The 15,711-nt window shown below is 45.8% G+C and overlaps 1 protein-coding gene across 3 annotated transcripts in view; it reads right to left on the bottom strand.

Annotated features, from left to right (window-relative positions):
• LOC136580508 (cytochrome P450 2C8-like) overlaps nt 1-13,498 on the bottom strand; it is a 56,641-nt gene extending 43,143 nt beyond the window's left edge. The window contains exons 1-4 of one of the 3 annotated variants that reach the window (XM_066581113.1): nt 13,227-13,346; nt 10,814-12,065; nt 8,110-8,272; nt 2,321-2,470 (exon numbers count right to left, since the gene is read on the bottom strand). In XM_066581113.1, the coding sequence (XP_066437210.1) occupies nt 2,321-2,470; nt 8,110-8,272; nt 10,814-11,275 (775 nt within the window). In that variant the 5' untranslated portion in view covers nt 11,276-12,065; nt 13,227-13,346. Of the gene's footprint in view, nt 1-2,320; nt 2,471-8,109; nt 8,273-10,813; nt 12,066-13,226 lie in introns of all 3 variants that reach the window. The other 2 variants (XM_066581114.1, XM_066581116.1) reach the window with 2 other exon arrangements.
• Nucleotides 13,499-15,711: the final 2,213 nt, after the last annotated feature.

The following is a 15,711-nucleotide window of genomic DNA, read 5'->3' as shown; positions in this document are numbered from 1 at the left end:
TGGGTAAAGGGTGTGGACTCCTGAAGAGAGCCCAAGACGTTTATGCCCTTCTCCCAGTGTTAGGTAAGGCAACCTGCTCCTGTAGGATAGTTTAGTTTGGGGTCAGGAAGGAGAATGAGATATTTGCGTGGTATAACATAGTAGGACAGCAGAGGTGATCTCAAAACAGTGGAAACAATGAAGAATACATATTTGTGTCATGATAATAAAATTGTATATGTGTCTTTGAGTTAACATATATTGAAATATTAAGAGTAGCAGTAATAGGGCTGATCGGGAAGATAATAAAGTGTTGTGTTTCTTAGAAATTTAAACTCTAGGAGTTAGAGTATAGTGTGTGAAGCTTTAGGAGTTGACATATCAAGTAGCATATTGGGTGAGTATATACATGATGTAAGAATAAATCATGTGCGTCGCTGTTCTCTTAAGGAGCAAGTAACCAAGGTCCAGGTAATGCTCTCTGGTATGTTAAAAAGTGATTAAAGCACTATAACTACCTATGAGACCAGGAACTGGTAATGAGACACCTGTTATCACAGGAGTCATCCTTGACAAAAGCATAAGATAATAGCAACATAGAATATAATGTGTGATGTGAATATATATATATTTTACTAACTGTGAAGAGGAGGACGTTAAGAAGCCACCGCAGGAAGATTGCATTGCCCAGTTTCAAATCATATAAGAGGAGGAGATGTAATGGAAATTATTTGATTGTAAGGTATTATAGTAATTAGATGAATTTAAAATGCGCAATGAGAGACGCCATTGAAATATACCAGGAGAAGTTACTTCACAAACTAGGGACATATGTCTAGATGAGATAAGAATATCAAGAAGCTTCCACATGTTAGCTGAAGGGGCCCTAGGAATAACAAGATACTAAGGGAGGGGTTGACGCCTCACACTAAAACTAGAGAATAATGTTCATAAACTAGAAATATGTGGATGTGTATATATATGAATATACATGTATGTATATGTATATATGTGCATATGTATGTGTATGTATATATGAAGGTGCACATGTATGTATGTGTGCCTATATGTATGTAAATGTGGGTATATAAGTAATATTACGCCACAGAGTCATGAAAAGGACTACACAAAATGGCCGACCACATGCTTTGCTAAAGTACAGGGAATACATGTGTGTTGATAAGATAAGAACTTCGAGCTACTTGGGCCCCTCAGCACTCCATCAAGAGGTTATTCACTGCTGACTTGGAAGATTCTGGAAGGTATGCAAATGAAGGGTTAAGTTGACCTATGACAAATGTTGGATTGGAAACTAACCAATAAACTGCATAGTTAATTGTCCAATGATGTTGCGACACCCCAATGCAAGGGGACTATAAATAAAGATGCCCGACATCGATTTGTTGGGAATTCTTTGATGAATCCATAACTGTGTGGGCTCTGTCATTTAATTCCTCCGTCATATGACGTACTGAACTCTAGGTGTGGCAGCTCTACTGCACGGGTCACCTAGACTTCAGTCACAGGGTACACTCTGCTGTCCCTCATCAGGCTATCGCCGTAGCATGGGTCATATGACGTCATTCACGAGGTACACTCCGCTTTCCCTAGACGGCCATATATTTTTGCCGCGACACTTTGCTCCCACAGTCTGAGCTTGCATGTTCATGGGGAACTCTGGACAGTTGTGGACTAACTGCTATCTAATATTTATGTGGACAAGGAGGAAAGAAGCAGCAGTGGAGCAAAACCCGTATGATTGTGTTTATGGTTAATGATGAAACTAAATATGTGGTGAAGAAAGTAGAATGGTATCTTCAATGGTAGAGCTGTTGCCTGACCAGATGATGCACCACCTTGGTGATAGTGATAGAGCAAGAGAATAGGACTAAAAACTGGCAGTGGAGAAGGCGCAACACTTTAGGTTAAAGCATGTAGGAAGTGACCAAAGGTTTGAAAAACTTCTTTTATTCAATAAAAATATGTGATCAACATATGAAAACACATTTCGGGGATAACCCCTTCATCAGTTCAGCTGGTGTTTAAAATATACAAGCAATTGGTGGGTCCCAAAAAGGGTTAATAATGAGATCCTCTTTGCCTGTGTAGTGAGGGTCAGCCAGGGCAAGAGAAGGGGTTATCCCGAAACGTGTTTTCATAAGCTGATCCCGTATTTTTATTAAATAAAAGGAGAAGCTTTCCACACCTCTGGTCACTTCCTACATGCTTTAACCTGGAGTGTTGCACCTTCTCCACTGCCAGTTTTTAGGTCTATTCTCTTGATCTAATATATATGGCCAGGTTAAGAATATGAGATAGATATTTTTGAAACTCCACACACTTTTATCTTTCATAAATTTCTCAGTGAGACAGCAGGCTTCTTCTTGGATTCTTTCTTCAATGCTCCTCTTTCCCATTCCAAAATTTCTCAAAGATGTCAAAGAAAATCGACGAAGGATTTTCCACCTTTCTCCATTACTTGCAATGATGCCTGTAAGATCAAGCATGTGGGTTCAGAACAGGAAGAACATGATTGCTTTTCTAACAAAAACTGCACCACACCTATCCATAGTGTGTTTATGGTATTGTTGCCTAACCCCTTCAGTATATTGGGGTCGATTCAGTATCAGACACAACTACACATAGATGGAGTGCTATATATGAAAACTGTTTTTTCTAATTCTGGACAATCCCTTTAAATAGATTCTAACTCAAGTAGGCCCAACTTTGTCTATATATTTAATTCTTTGTTGTCCAGGTGGGCACCATATTAGCAGCTTGAGCTAGCAGAGTTAAAGGGGTTGTCCCGCGAAACAAAGTGGGGGTATACACTTCTGTATGGCCATATTAATGCACTTTGTAATGTACATTGTGCATTAATTATGAGCCATACAGAAGTTATCAGAAGTTATTCACTTACCTGTTCCGTTGCTAGCGTCCTCGTCTCCATGGAGCCGTCTAATTTTCAGCGTCTAATCGCCGGATTAGACGCGCTTGCGCAGTCCGGTCTTCTTCTTTTCTGAATGGGGCCGCTCGTGCCGGAGAGCGTCTCCTTGTAGCTCCGCCCCGTCACGTGCCGATTCCAGCCAATCAGGAGGCTGGAATCGGCAATGGACCGCACAGAAGCCCTGCGGTCCACCGAGGGAGAAGATCCCGGCGGCCATCTTCAGCAGGTAAGTAAGAAGTCACCGGAGCGCCGGGATTCAGGTAAGCACTGTCCGGTTTTCTTTTTTAACCCCTGCATCGGGGTTGTCTCGCGCCGAACGGGGGGGCTATTGAAAAAAACAAAAACATTTCGGCGTGGGACAACCCCTTTAAAGAAGTTTATTTGGCTTGTTCTGTGTTTCAAATCCTTTATATTTTGTAATGAATATAGATGACAAGCAATTCTAAAACACCTGACAACCCCTACAGACTTGTCAAGTAGAGATAAGCCATCAGATTTTTGGCCTCTATGTGCAATCAAGAAAATTTCAATATACTTACTGCAGAATTTTTATTATAGTATGCATAAGCTTTTCATCTTTTATACGAAAACTACTTCCCCCCATCCCCCTTAAGATATTCAGCTAATGTTTCTGTTCACATCTGCATTGTGTCTTCCATTGATAAAAGAAACAACAATGCTCCACCGAATTGTTGCATAATGGGTATCACTGCAATTATGTATTTAATTTAAGCACAGCAGAAGCAAATATGTAGGATAGAGGTTCCTTACCTGTGTGAACCTCCAGCTATTGGGAAACCATAACTCCCAGCCTATCCTAACAGCCTACAGCATCCAAAAGGTGTAGAGATTTGTAGTTAAAATACACTTTTTTATCATGTACCTGTCAACGGTGCGAAAACATATAAATATACTTAAAGGGGTTGTCTCGCGAAAGCAAGTTGGGTTAAGCACTTCTGTTTGGCCATATTAATGCACTTTGTAATATACATCGTGCATTAAATATGAGCCATACAGAAGTTATTCACTTACCTTCCCTGCGCTGGCGTCCCCGTCTCCATGGCTCCGTCTAACTTCAGCGTCTAATCGCCCGATTAGACGCGCTTGTGCAGAAGGGTCTTCTGCCTTCGGGTCTGTCCGGCAGCAGCGATGTTCTGGCTCCGCCTCCTTCTATGTGTCATCGCGTAGCTCCGCCCCATCACGTGTGCCGATTCCAGCCTCCTGTATGGCTCATATTTAATGCACGATGTATATTACAAAGTGCATTAATATGGCCATACAGAAGTGCTTAACCCCACTTGCTTTCGCGAGACAACCCCTTTAACACTGTTAAATGAGTCATCTAAGATTATGGAAACGTCTGTTCATCCTTTATCCCTTAAACAGCACCGCTCCTCTCTTTGCGTTTTATCGACTCTTGCAGCTCAATGCAGAAATAATGGACTAAAGTTGATTAACCCCTTAGTGACCAAGCCTGTTTGCGCCTTAAGGACCAGGCCAAATTTTGCAAATCTGACATGTGTCACTTTAACATGGAAAAACACCAGAAAGGTTTTGCATATCCAAGCAATTCTGACATTGTTTTTTCGCCACATGTTGTACTTAATTTAGCCAGAAAAAATAGACCGATAGAATTTGTGTTTATTTATTAAAAGCGCCAAAATTGGGAAAAAAAATGTTCACTTTTCCAACTGCAATATCTTAAATATGTGCAAACATAATATAGAAATTTTTGCTAAGATTTATATTTCCACCCGTTTAATTTATTTTGGGCGCACATTGGAAAAACTTTCGTTTTTTTTTTAACCATTTAGGAGACGTACAAATTTAACATTACTTTTTAGCATTTTGAGGAACGGATACCCCTGTTTGTCCCGTGTTCAGAAACATACCCATTGTGGCCCTAATAGACTTACAAGACTCATGGCTAGGCCTACAATGAAAGGAATACCCGTTGGATTTCAGGGTACAACTGAATAAATTCCAGGCCCCATTGCCCACTTATTGAGCCATTGAGCGGCCAAAACTATAAATAACCCCCACAAATGACACCATTTTGAAAACTAGACCCCTTAACAAATTCATCTAGGGGTGTACTGCATATTTTGACCCCACAATATTTGAATGAATCTAAGCCAAGCAGAAGGAAAAAGTTACGATTTTCAATTTCTTTTGGCAATTTTTTAAATTTAAAAGCAGTTTTTTTGTACAGTGCACATAGGAATGAAGACATTCACCCCCAAATGGATACCCCCGTTTGTCCCGTGTTCAGAAACATACTCATTGTGGCCCCAATTTACTTACAGGACCCATCGCAAGGCCTATAAAGGAGGGAACACCCGTTGGATTTCAGGGCACAACTGAATAAATCCCAGGCCCCATTGCTTATTTGTACGGAATAAAAATTGACTCCCTAAAAATTTTCCCCCCCGCCCACACACACTCTGCGCCCTTTTTGGCGTTCGCAAATCTTAGATAAAAGTAATAATGTGAACTGTGTGGTATTTCCGAAGACAGGGGTAATTACGGAGGCTGGTTGGAATGGGCCCATGGGGCAATAAAACCGGTATCCCCCCTCCTCTCATGCTTTTTGGGGGTCATTTCTTGACCTCAGTAGCGGGTATGGGGTGTAAAAAGTGGCGTTCCATGAGTCTCTGTAAGCTTGATGAAGTGCGACGGTCTCACACAGAAGGCGCTCAACAAGCTGCTCCTGGAACTGCAGGAAGGCTAGCGTTCCCGGGGCTTCTTGTAAAATACATATCACAGGTAGCAGTCTGAATAACGCCGGGCTCACGCAGCCGTAGGCGGAATCTGCTTGCGGAGGCCCGCAGCGGATCCCAGCTGTGAGCCCAGCTGTGACCCTGCGTACGGACGCGTAATGTACTGCGCATAACTGCGTACTCACACAGGCGGTCATGCGCAGTACCTTTTTTTTGTTTGTATTTCCCGCACCGTCGCTTAGCGATGACGCGGGTACCCGCAGCCCGTATACAACGTAGTTGCGTATGGGCTGCGGGTATATCCGCAACCATGGAACACAATGGGCTCTATGTTGCGGATATCCGCGGTAAAATAGAACCTGCTGCGTTCTCTTTTCTGCGAGTGGATTACACAATTCCAACCCACTAATGTGAGCGGAATTGTGTAATCCAATGCGATTGATCTGCGTATTACCGGACCCTATCCGGTCATGTGAGACCGACCTAAGGTAGATCACTACCTTTTTATCACGTGACCAGGGACCGCTCAACGAGGCCACCGGTCACTGCTCCAGGCTCTCGGCGACCGTTGGTCGCTGGGAGCAAGGAGATTTTACATTTCCTGGGCTCCCCGACTCCTGCGCATGTGTCCGGTGTTTTGCCGGCGGTCGCATGTGCAGAATCCGGGTAAGTTCACGGATGAGGATCGCGTCGGGGTACAAATACAGAGGCCTCCGGTAAAAAGTTTCATCTCCTCTCACCGATCGCATCGGTGAGGGGAGATGAAACTTCAATTTTTTTTTAAAAACTTTTACGTGATCGCCATTATCCATTGTATAACGGCGAACACATGACCAGGAACCGCTCACCGCGGCCCCCTGTGAAATCTCCAGGCTCTTGGCTCAGTTTTGTAGCCAGGAGCAGGGAGATTTTCAATTATCCTGGCAATCCACAGCTTTTGCGCATGCGCCCGCCATTTTGGCGACGGGCGTGTGCGCAGAAGCTGGGGTAAGGTCCGCGGATAAATCTGGGGGCCTTATGTGCGTACTTTCATCCTCCCTCACGGATATGATCCATGAGGGGAGATGAAATGTATGCTTTTTAAACTTTTTTTAAACTTTTTAAAACTTTAACTTTTTTTTTTTTTACTTTTTCACACTTTTGTTTTAAACTTTACATGATCACTGTCATCTATTGGATGACAGTGATCATGTCCCCGGTATAATCTCTCTGCTCCTGGCTACACATGGCAGCCAGGAGCAGAGGGATTTTGAATTTCCTGGGGCTCGAGCCCCTCTGTGCACGCGCCCGATGTCAATCATCGGGCGTGCATGCGCAGATCGGGACTTCGGGTCCCGGACTATCGGGACATCGGGGAGGACTTAGGTGGTATTTTCCGATCCATGAGGGGAGGTGAAACTAGCACTTATTTTTTACTTTTTAAACTTTTTCGCGATCGCCCGTAACACCTCCTGGTTCCCGGCTACCTTCAGGAGCCGGGAGCCAGGAGGTTTTGAATTTGCCGGGGGCTCCCGGGTTCTGCGCATGCGCGTGACGTAATCGTCTGGCACGCATGCGCAGAAGGCCGCCAGCGGGCAGCGTGGAGAAGGTGGGTGAGTATTTTCAGCTGCCCTGATGGATCCGATCCATCAGGGCAGCTGAATATCTATCTTTTTTCACAGGTTTATTTATTTTTTTGCGATCGGCGCTATTCATTGGATAGCGCCGATCGCAATGCCGGGGGGGGGTCCCCGCAGCCCGGGATGACAGCTACCTGCGGGCACCGACAGCATGGAGCTGTCACGTCCATAGCCCACGGGGCTTTATTCTCTGTAGGACGCATGTTTTTACGTCCTCAGAGAATAAAGCCCACTTGGGCAGGACGTAAAAACACTATGGGCTGGTCGTTAAGGGGTTAAAATGGACAATTTCAAGCAAAATAATCATTTGTCACATGAAATTTAAAAATGAATAATTGTTTCAGCCAACTGATGACAGATGGTCATTGTCTAGAAAGAAGTTGGCCTCATTCGAAATTTGTGTCCCATAGTCAGATAAAATATCTTTTGTTTAAAATTAAAGATCTTCTTCATGAATGATCTTTCTTTTGAAAGAAAACTCCCAGAAATGTTTTTTGCCTGTTGCCGGTTGTACTTAAATATGTATTGCCAGTTTGAAGAACTGTGATGCCCAATATGAACCAAAGTTTGTACAGCTACATCTGTGAAATGATCAATTGTTTGTTCAATGGTTGTTCGATCATCACCCACTAAACTGATATTTGTGTCATACTGTATAAGCCATGAAAACTTTCATAGCATTAACAAGAATATAGACTGCTTAACATAATGGTCTTGCCACTTTTCAATTATCATAATTATCAGAAATTTTTGTTCTGCACACAGCATTATTGAATAATTCCCATTGAAATCACAGGAAAGTATCAATTTATTGTAATTTTATTAACTTACTTAAATAGCTTACCAAGATGCTTAGTAAAAATTTCTCCTGCTCCTATTTGTCCCCTATCACTTAATGCGTCATTGCAGTCCAACAGTGCTTCTTTCACAGCATCGTACCCAGTCAGTATTATCATTGGGAAGTTTCCTATGTAGATGGTAAAGACAGGTCCATATGTCTTACTCAGCTACAGAAACAGAGAAAACATTATAAATTGAGTATGTAACAATTGGGGTGGTTTAAGGCCGTATTCATACTGCCAAAATTCTCGCACAAGTTTTGTGCATTGCGAGATGCACAAAACCTGCACAAAAATAGACTCCATTGTTTGCAAAAATCACACCATGTCCTATTTTCGTCCTATATTCCAACACTGCCCCTAATGTGAGTCAGGCTAAACAATCATCAGCACTATCAACGCAGCCCAAAAGGTACATCAGCCTGATGTAACCCCCATAAGACTTAACTTTTATTGCATAACTTAAATCCACCTCATATGTGTATGATAAAATTTGCAGACTGTGTGTACACTGTACTAAAGTTATGTGCATAATCAAAGTAAACAATATCCCCAACCTATATATTCTAATGTGTATATGTGGTTTGCAAACTAGGGACATCAGGAGTCTGTCTGCAGTGGAGTGAGGTGGCATGAGCTGCTTCAACAGGGTTAAGAGCTGAACAGCAGGCATAATACCAAAAGAGCCCTGAAGACCTGGGGGCCGAAGAATCTGACAGCCGTGTGGAAGGAGAAGTTGTCTCCCAGTGGAACTTGGTTCTGGAAGATGGTGAAAGCACCATGGGCAAAGGACAAAGGCAAAGCTGCTAGACATGCAAGATCTCTCTCACTCTCCCCCCGCTCCCCGCCCCCACCTTGCTCATCTCTACAAGGTACTCAGGGTGCAGAAAGCACTCAGGAACCCTCTCCAACTATGTAACCCCATACCTGGTTATGATTTCTGCCTCATGCTTGATATTCATGCATAGATATTCATGGCAGGCATATCTTCACGATCGGAGGCCCTCCCGCTGAGATATTACTAAAATTAGGGAATTATGAATTTTCAGAGTTCCTAAAAATCCAACCCTCCCATCTCTGTATGACCTCAGAGGGGGTCGGGAGAAGGTGTGTACTGAGGGTCCCTTTAAAATGCAGGATTCCACAGGTCCAAACAGTCACTCCACAGGTGTGTGCTGCGGCATATGGATGGTCCCCCAGTTTCTGGAACCCCGACAAGCAGATATTGGACCCGAAATCCAAATCTGGTAACTTTCTTTTAATTTCTCCTGTTTGTTTTAAATCTGCTGAGTGTGTATTACCTGTGTTTTCGTTATTCTCCCATGCAACAACCTCTTTTCTTGTATATCTTTGTACATTTTATATATATTGCACTGCCAGGCCTTATCTAGAATAAATCCAAAATTTATCAGTTCAAGCCTTGTACGATTTAACAACGAACCATATACAAAGATTGTATTCATAATTCATAAATCGGGTTCCAGTTTACAGTAGACAAACTGGCGGTGGCAGCATTTTGTTCCTATGCATATTGTAGAGCACTGGAGTGTGTTATAACGGTTGAGGTTGATGATTTGAGCTTTCGCTTTGCATGCGTGCAGGAGCCAGGGAAAGCTGAATACAAATCAGCCTGTATTCTAATGACTTCAAGCTTACAATACTGCTAAAATGATTAAGGACAGAGACGGGACCGATAGCTATTGTCCCCTCTCTGTGTCCGGTACATGACAAATTGCCAAGGACTACAAGAGGAGGTCCATGCACTTTGGGGCTTCTGGAAGATGCCCAGATGCAACATCTCCTTGCTCCCCCACTTCATATCCACCCACACCTCTGGGAAAATGCCATAGGCTGACTGCCTAACCATGGGGTGGCTACCAGTGTTCACCTGGTGAATTGTCAACTGGGCCCTCCCTGGTTTCCAAGTGAAGGCAGATATGAAGGGAGCAGGCCCTCCTGCAGCTGGGACTACTCATCCCCAGCATGCTGCATGTTGAAATCTGCATCCCCAATGGACTCGTCCACTTGGACAGTGGCTAGCAGATACATTGGGATCTCTCCCTCATTGGACGCAGAAGAGGGTTCCCTCGCAAGGTCACTTAACACCCCCCAGGCTGGCATCCGAATGCTCAGTAGCCTAGAACTCCTGGCTGGGGGCAGCCAGGAGGGATGTTAAGGCCAGGACCCACGGGGCCCCTCTGGAGCCGACTCTAAGCAGGTGCCAGCTGGATTCTGGGGGAATACCACCTCTCTCAATCCAGCCGGGCATACTTCTGGTTCAGGGTTGTTTACCAGTTGGCTTTCACCTGTCACATCACACCACGCGATGCTGCATGCAGGCTCCAACCGAGTACAACTCACATTGCTGTTATATCTTTGACCATTGTCTGTACTTATTATCAGAGATATGGGGGAATCCTCTGTGACATCACTGAGCTCCGCAGTTTCACAGGACACCTCAGCATCATTATGCTGCCTCAGTTCAGTGAGCTCAAGAGGGAAGCACATCGCGTCATCACTGTCATTGCTACACCCTTCCAGAGCATCACCGACATCTGCAGGATCACAGATTACATCAACATTTTTATTCACAGAACCAATGAATTCATCCTGGTGCATTTCATCAGATCTTGGCAAAACATTTGCAGGCAGATTATTGTATACTTCCACCTCCCGCAAATCCCTCCCCACGCCCCAATCGGGACACACCTGGGTCATTAGCAGGGTAGGGTGGGTGTCCCCAATTTTCATCACAGACGCAACCCTTCTAGAAATTATGTCCATAGGGGACACCAGTTCAAGGCGGGTGATGGTCATTTCTGCATCAGTATCATGCATCTCCACAATCACAGTCTTTCCCACAGTGATAGTTTGCAGGTTGCCAGTGTCCTCCCCACCACCCCCACTCATCAGGAGAATACCTGTGGCAGACGTAGGGGGCTTGAAGAAAGAGGCTATCTTCTTCATGTCAGGGCAAATGGTGCTGACATGGCTCACTTTGTTGCAGACTAAACATCTGCGGGGTTTCCATAGGAGGCCTGGAGGAAGGGGGGGGCAGATCCCCTGAAGAGCTACAGACAAGGGGGGAGGGTCTGTTAGAGTCACTGTTCTGCTTACCCTCTCTGCAGCTGGTTCCAGATTTCCGCAGGTCAGGCCTCTGGTTGCCGACATAGCTGTCTGCAACTTTGGGGGTCACAGTCAAGGACGAACTGGTGGATGTTTACTGTACCAGTCTCCAGCAACTGCTCCTGCAGCACTGTATCTTCCAGGGCAGCAGACTGTGTAATGGGTTGCCCCTGGATCCATTGCTGGATCGGGGCTGCTTTGATGACTGCGTAGTCACCATACTGTTCTCTAGAGATTTCTGCAGACACATTCAGGGCCTTACCTGTACACCCCAGGGTCAAGTACCTGTCCCATTGCTCGATGGACAGCTGGTACTGGTGGCAGACCTTTCCAAACCCCCTTGGGAAAATGTCCAGGTACCCTACTGTCTCTGGGACAGGGCAGTATTCTTACTGGGGTTGCACAGTCCTCGTGCCACTGAACTCAGTTGTCTGTGTTCTTGAAATCCACGCCTTGAGCTCTGCCATCTGCAGCTGGTGCTTATGCCCGGTGTGACTTTCTGCAGCTGTAGCTGCAGCTTCTTGTGCAGCCTTTCTTACCGCAGCTGTGGTCCTGCTCATCTTGATGATGAGCTATAGGCGTAGAGCTGGGTCCTTGGTGTCCAAATGCCACAGGGTCCTCTGCATAGTCAAGTCCCAGTCAGAGTCCACCTGCAGACCTGCATTTCCTGGATCTCCTCGATATCGACCCATAGTCTGCTCTCCTCTGGGGTCATCCAACTCTGGCTTGGGGTTCACGATGGCTTGGTGCTGGACATCATCTTCTCCCAGTACCTCAGTCACTTGCGCCTTTAGCTTAGCGCCCATCTGCCTCCTAGTTGCCATCTGCACAGTTGCTTGCCAAATAAAAGATAGAATAGACAAAAAGGGGGGGTTGTCAGAGGGTACACACAGTATAGCCTTACTGCCAAACATAAAATTGAAGCTGAGGTAGGCCCATGGGGTACTTTTGTACCTTGTTGACGCTGGAAGCGAGGGTGTTGACGGGTAACGCCCATGCCGGGCCCCTTGTTGGTGATTGACTGCATTGCAGAGCTAGAAGGACCGGAGTAAAGGCACCGGAGTAACAGGGGAGCCATGAGACCATTGTGCCCGGCGACAACCGGCAGCGATTGGAGCCCACCGGAGACTGGGATGCTGTAAATGCATCCATGCAGAGGAAGCAGTAGTGGGAGCACACACACACACCGCAGACAGGCTTCCGGACGGCAGTGTGTCAGTGGAGCAGGGAGAGCTGAGCGCAGGGCAGCATGTACCAGGAAATGGTGTAAGTATAGCGGTGGGGAATGTCCGTGGGGGAAGAGGGGCCCAAAACCAACGCCACTGCACAACTCTTAGAGCCACAGCCATGAGGCCTAGTGCAAAGACTGTCCAGTGCGGCATATAAGCAAGTCTTGCAGTGCCGTGGTGACTGCTTGCCGGCAGAGGAGCGGCACAGCGATGGCAGCGGGGTCCAAGTCAGGGAAGATGGTCGTCCGTAAAAAGAGTTACAGCTACGGGCTGTGAACTAGCAGTGTCAGCAGCGGGGTCGCAGTCTGTGAGGTCAGCCTGAAAAGAACAAAAGCCAGCTTTGGCCTCTCACCTACCACTAGGAACAGTGGAGTCGCAGTTAGGGAAAATGCTCGGCCGTAGTGAGTGTGAGTAGCCTTCAGCAGCCAATCACAGCCTGTGGGCATCACCTGCCTGTCAAACTGAATAACACTTGCCTCCACTCATACTTCCGGTGAAGACAAGTTACAATTGTACCAGCCCATGGCTTGACACACACAAAATGTCTGACAGCCTAACGTTTCTACATCATAATATATACATAGCTATCTCATATCTATCTATCTATTATCACAGTAGGTGCAAGGGAGAAAGGATGTCAACTCAACTTTCTAATGTCCTGAACGGCAGCTGATTGATACTGGACAGCTAGGGGGAACACTTTCTAAATCTCTTTATATGACATACAGCATCCTAATAAGACTAAAACTACAAGTAAGTGTACATACCTTAACTAAAGACTGTGGCAGTTCTGAGGGGTTGATCTTAAAGACATTCCCCAATCCAGGTAGAGGTGTAGGTCCTGGGGGTAGATTCTTCTGTTTAACACTTCCCCACCATTTCATGAGATAAATTAGGAGAGTGACTCCAGTAGCCAGGAGAAGCGTTGCAGCAATATTCAGAGCCATTCTGTGTCCTGTGATTACAGCTCTGACTGTACTATGTCCCTTTGTACTTATAAATGAGCAGCTACAGGGCAGTAATCCAACTTGGAATCTGTGAGAACAGGCGGGGCGTGTTAAGAGTGCAGAGTGAAGGGTCAATTGCACAATAGATCATGCTGAGAATAGTTCCACAAACAGGATGAGAGCTGCTACCATGGATTCTTTCATATATACTTTTCAGATGAATTCCTGGCTTTGTATGCAGCTCCAAATCTTTGTTCAGGAAACTGTACTTAATAAACTTTTTTTAGATACAGCGTCTTTTTAGTCCATAGGCTTTGTCTGCTATTGCAACTTAGCTCAATTTAATCACACAATCATGTGACTTCTAAGCTTCTACCAGGATATGAAAGCATGGGAGAATGAAAATTATGCATTATGAGACATTATGGCAGTGAAATAAAAATGGATTTATATATTTGCAATCTACAACTGTAACAGGTACAGAATATAACACTGTATATAGAGACTGCACGCAGTGTAGAAGGAATTACATGAAGCATTTGAAACAGATAATGTAATTACAAACATTTACAGTGTTTACAAACTTCTAATGTGCTCCTAATAGAGATGAGCGAGCACCAAAATGCTCGGGTGCTCCTTGCTCGAGTAGAACTTTCCACGATGCTTGAGAGCTCGTTTCGAGTAACGAACCCCATTAAAGTCAATGGGCGACTCGAGCATTTTTGTATATGACCGATGCTCCACTTAGGTTTTCACTTGTGAAAATCTGGAAAACATACGAAAGTCATGAAAACGCCACAGAAACGGATAGGGCAGGGCAGGGGCCGCATGCAGGGCTGCATCTCAGGCTCCCAGGTCTCACTATTAAGCCACAATAGCGGCAAGAGTGTGCCCCCCCCCCCCCCCCCCCATCAATTTTTACTTCAGACAAACCCTCATTAGCAAGGCACACCTTAGCTAAGCACCACACTACCTCCAACCAAGCACAATCACTGCCTGCGGGTCACACCACTGCCTCTTCTCCAGGGTTACATGCTGCCCAACCCCCCGCATGACCCAGCGTCCACAGCGCACACAAGTGTCCCTGCGCAGCCTTCAGCTGCCCTCATGCCACACGCTCGCTTCATAGCCACACCACCCTCATGTCTATTTATAAGTGCGTCTGCCATGAGGCGGAATCGGAGGCACACACTGTGTAGGGTTGGCAGGGCCAGGTAGCGACCCTCTTTAAAAGGGGGGGCGACAGCCCACAATGCAGTTGAGAATCAATGAGAAATTGACGTTCAATCTTCATTCCAATAAAGTGCCAACCTCCGTCAGGAGCTGCAAACGTGGGCATGAGTTACATAGCTATGGGGAATCCATGTGCCCACACAGTATTCATTCTGTCTAGGTGTTGGATAGCTCAATTGACACCGCAAGGGGAAAGCCATCTGCACTCTGCCCCCTACCCACGTCAGTCAGTGTCTTTGTGCCAGACAGGTCAAACACCGCGATGGGAAATCTGTGTGCACCCACAGCATAGGTGGGTCCTAGGCTACCCAAGACATGAACAAAAAAGAAATCAGAGTGGCCAAACATGGCAGACTTACACTGCGCCGAGGACATAGGCCTCGGCCCACAGCTTCAGCAATCGAAGGCATGAAGCGGACTTCGATGCTAGTACACCCGTGAAGGTCTCATTAAATCAGTTACGTTTTCTTTCACTGCTCCAAAGACTGGATTGGCCAGGAAAAAGTTCCACAGGCCCAACCTGGCGCAGTTGCAGTTTCCCCGGGACATAGGCCTCAGCCCACACCCTCAGCAGACGCGGGCATGAAGCGGACGTCGATGCTAGTTCATCTGCGACGGGCTCATTAAATCAGTTACGTTTTCTTTCACCGCTCCAATGGATTAGTCAGGAAAAAGTTTCACAGGCTCAACCTGACGCAGTTGCAGTTGCCCCGGGACATAGGCCTCGGCCAACAGCTTCAGCAATCATAGGCATGAAGTGGTCTTCGATGCTAGTTCATCTGCGACGGGCTCAGTAAATTGGTTACGTTTTCTTTCACCGCTCCAATGACTGGATTACCAAGAAAATGTTCCACAGGCCCAACCTGGTGTAGTTGCAGTTCCCCCGGGACATAGGCCTCAGCCCACATCCTCAGCAAACGCGGGCATGAAGCACACTTCCATGCTATTTCATCTACGACGGGCTCATTAAATCAGTTACGTTTTCTTTCAGCGCTTCAAAGACTGGATTAGCCTGCAAAAAGTTCCACAGGCCCAACCTGGCGCAGTTGCAGTTCCCCCGGGACATAGGCCT

This window comes from Eleutherodactylus coqui, chromosome 10 (assembly GCF_035609145.1).
Source record: "Eleutherodactylus coqui strain aEleCoq1 chromosome 10, aEleCoq1.hap1, whole genome shotgun sequence".
In the NCBI taxonomy this organism is placed as follows: Eukaryota; Metazoa; Chordata; class Amphibia; order Anura; family Eleutherodactylidae; genus Eleutherodactylus; species Eleutherodactylus coqui.
This window is presented reverse-complemented; position numbering and strand designations above follow the sequence as displayed.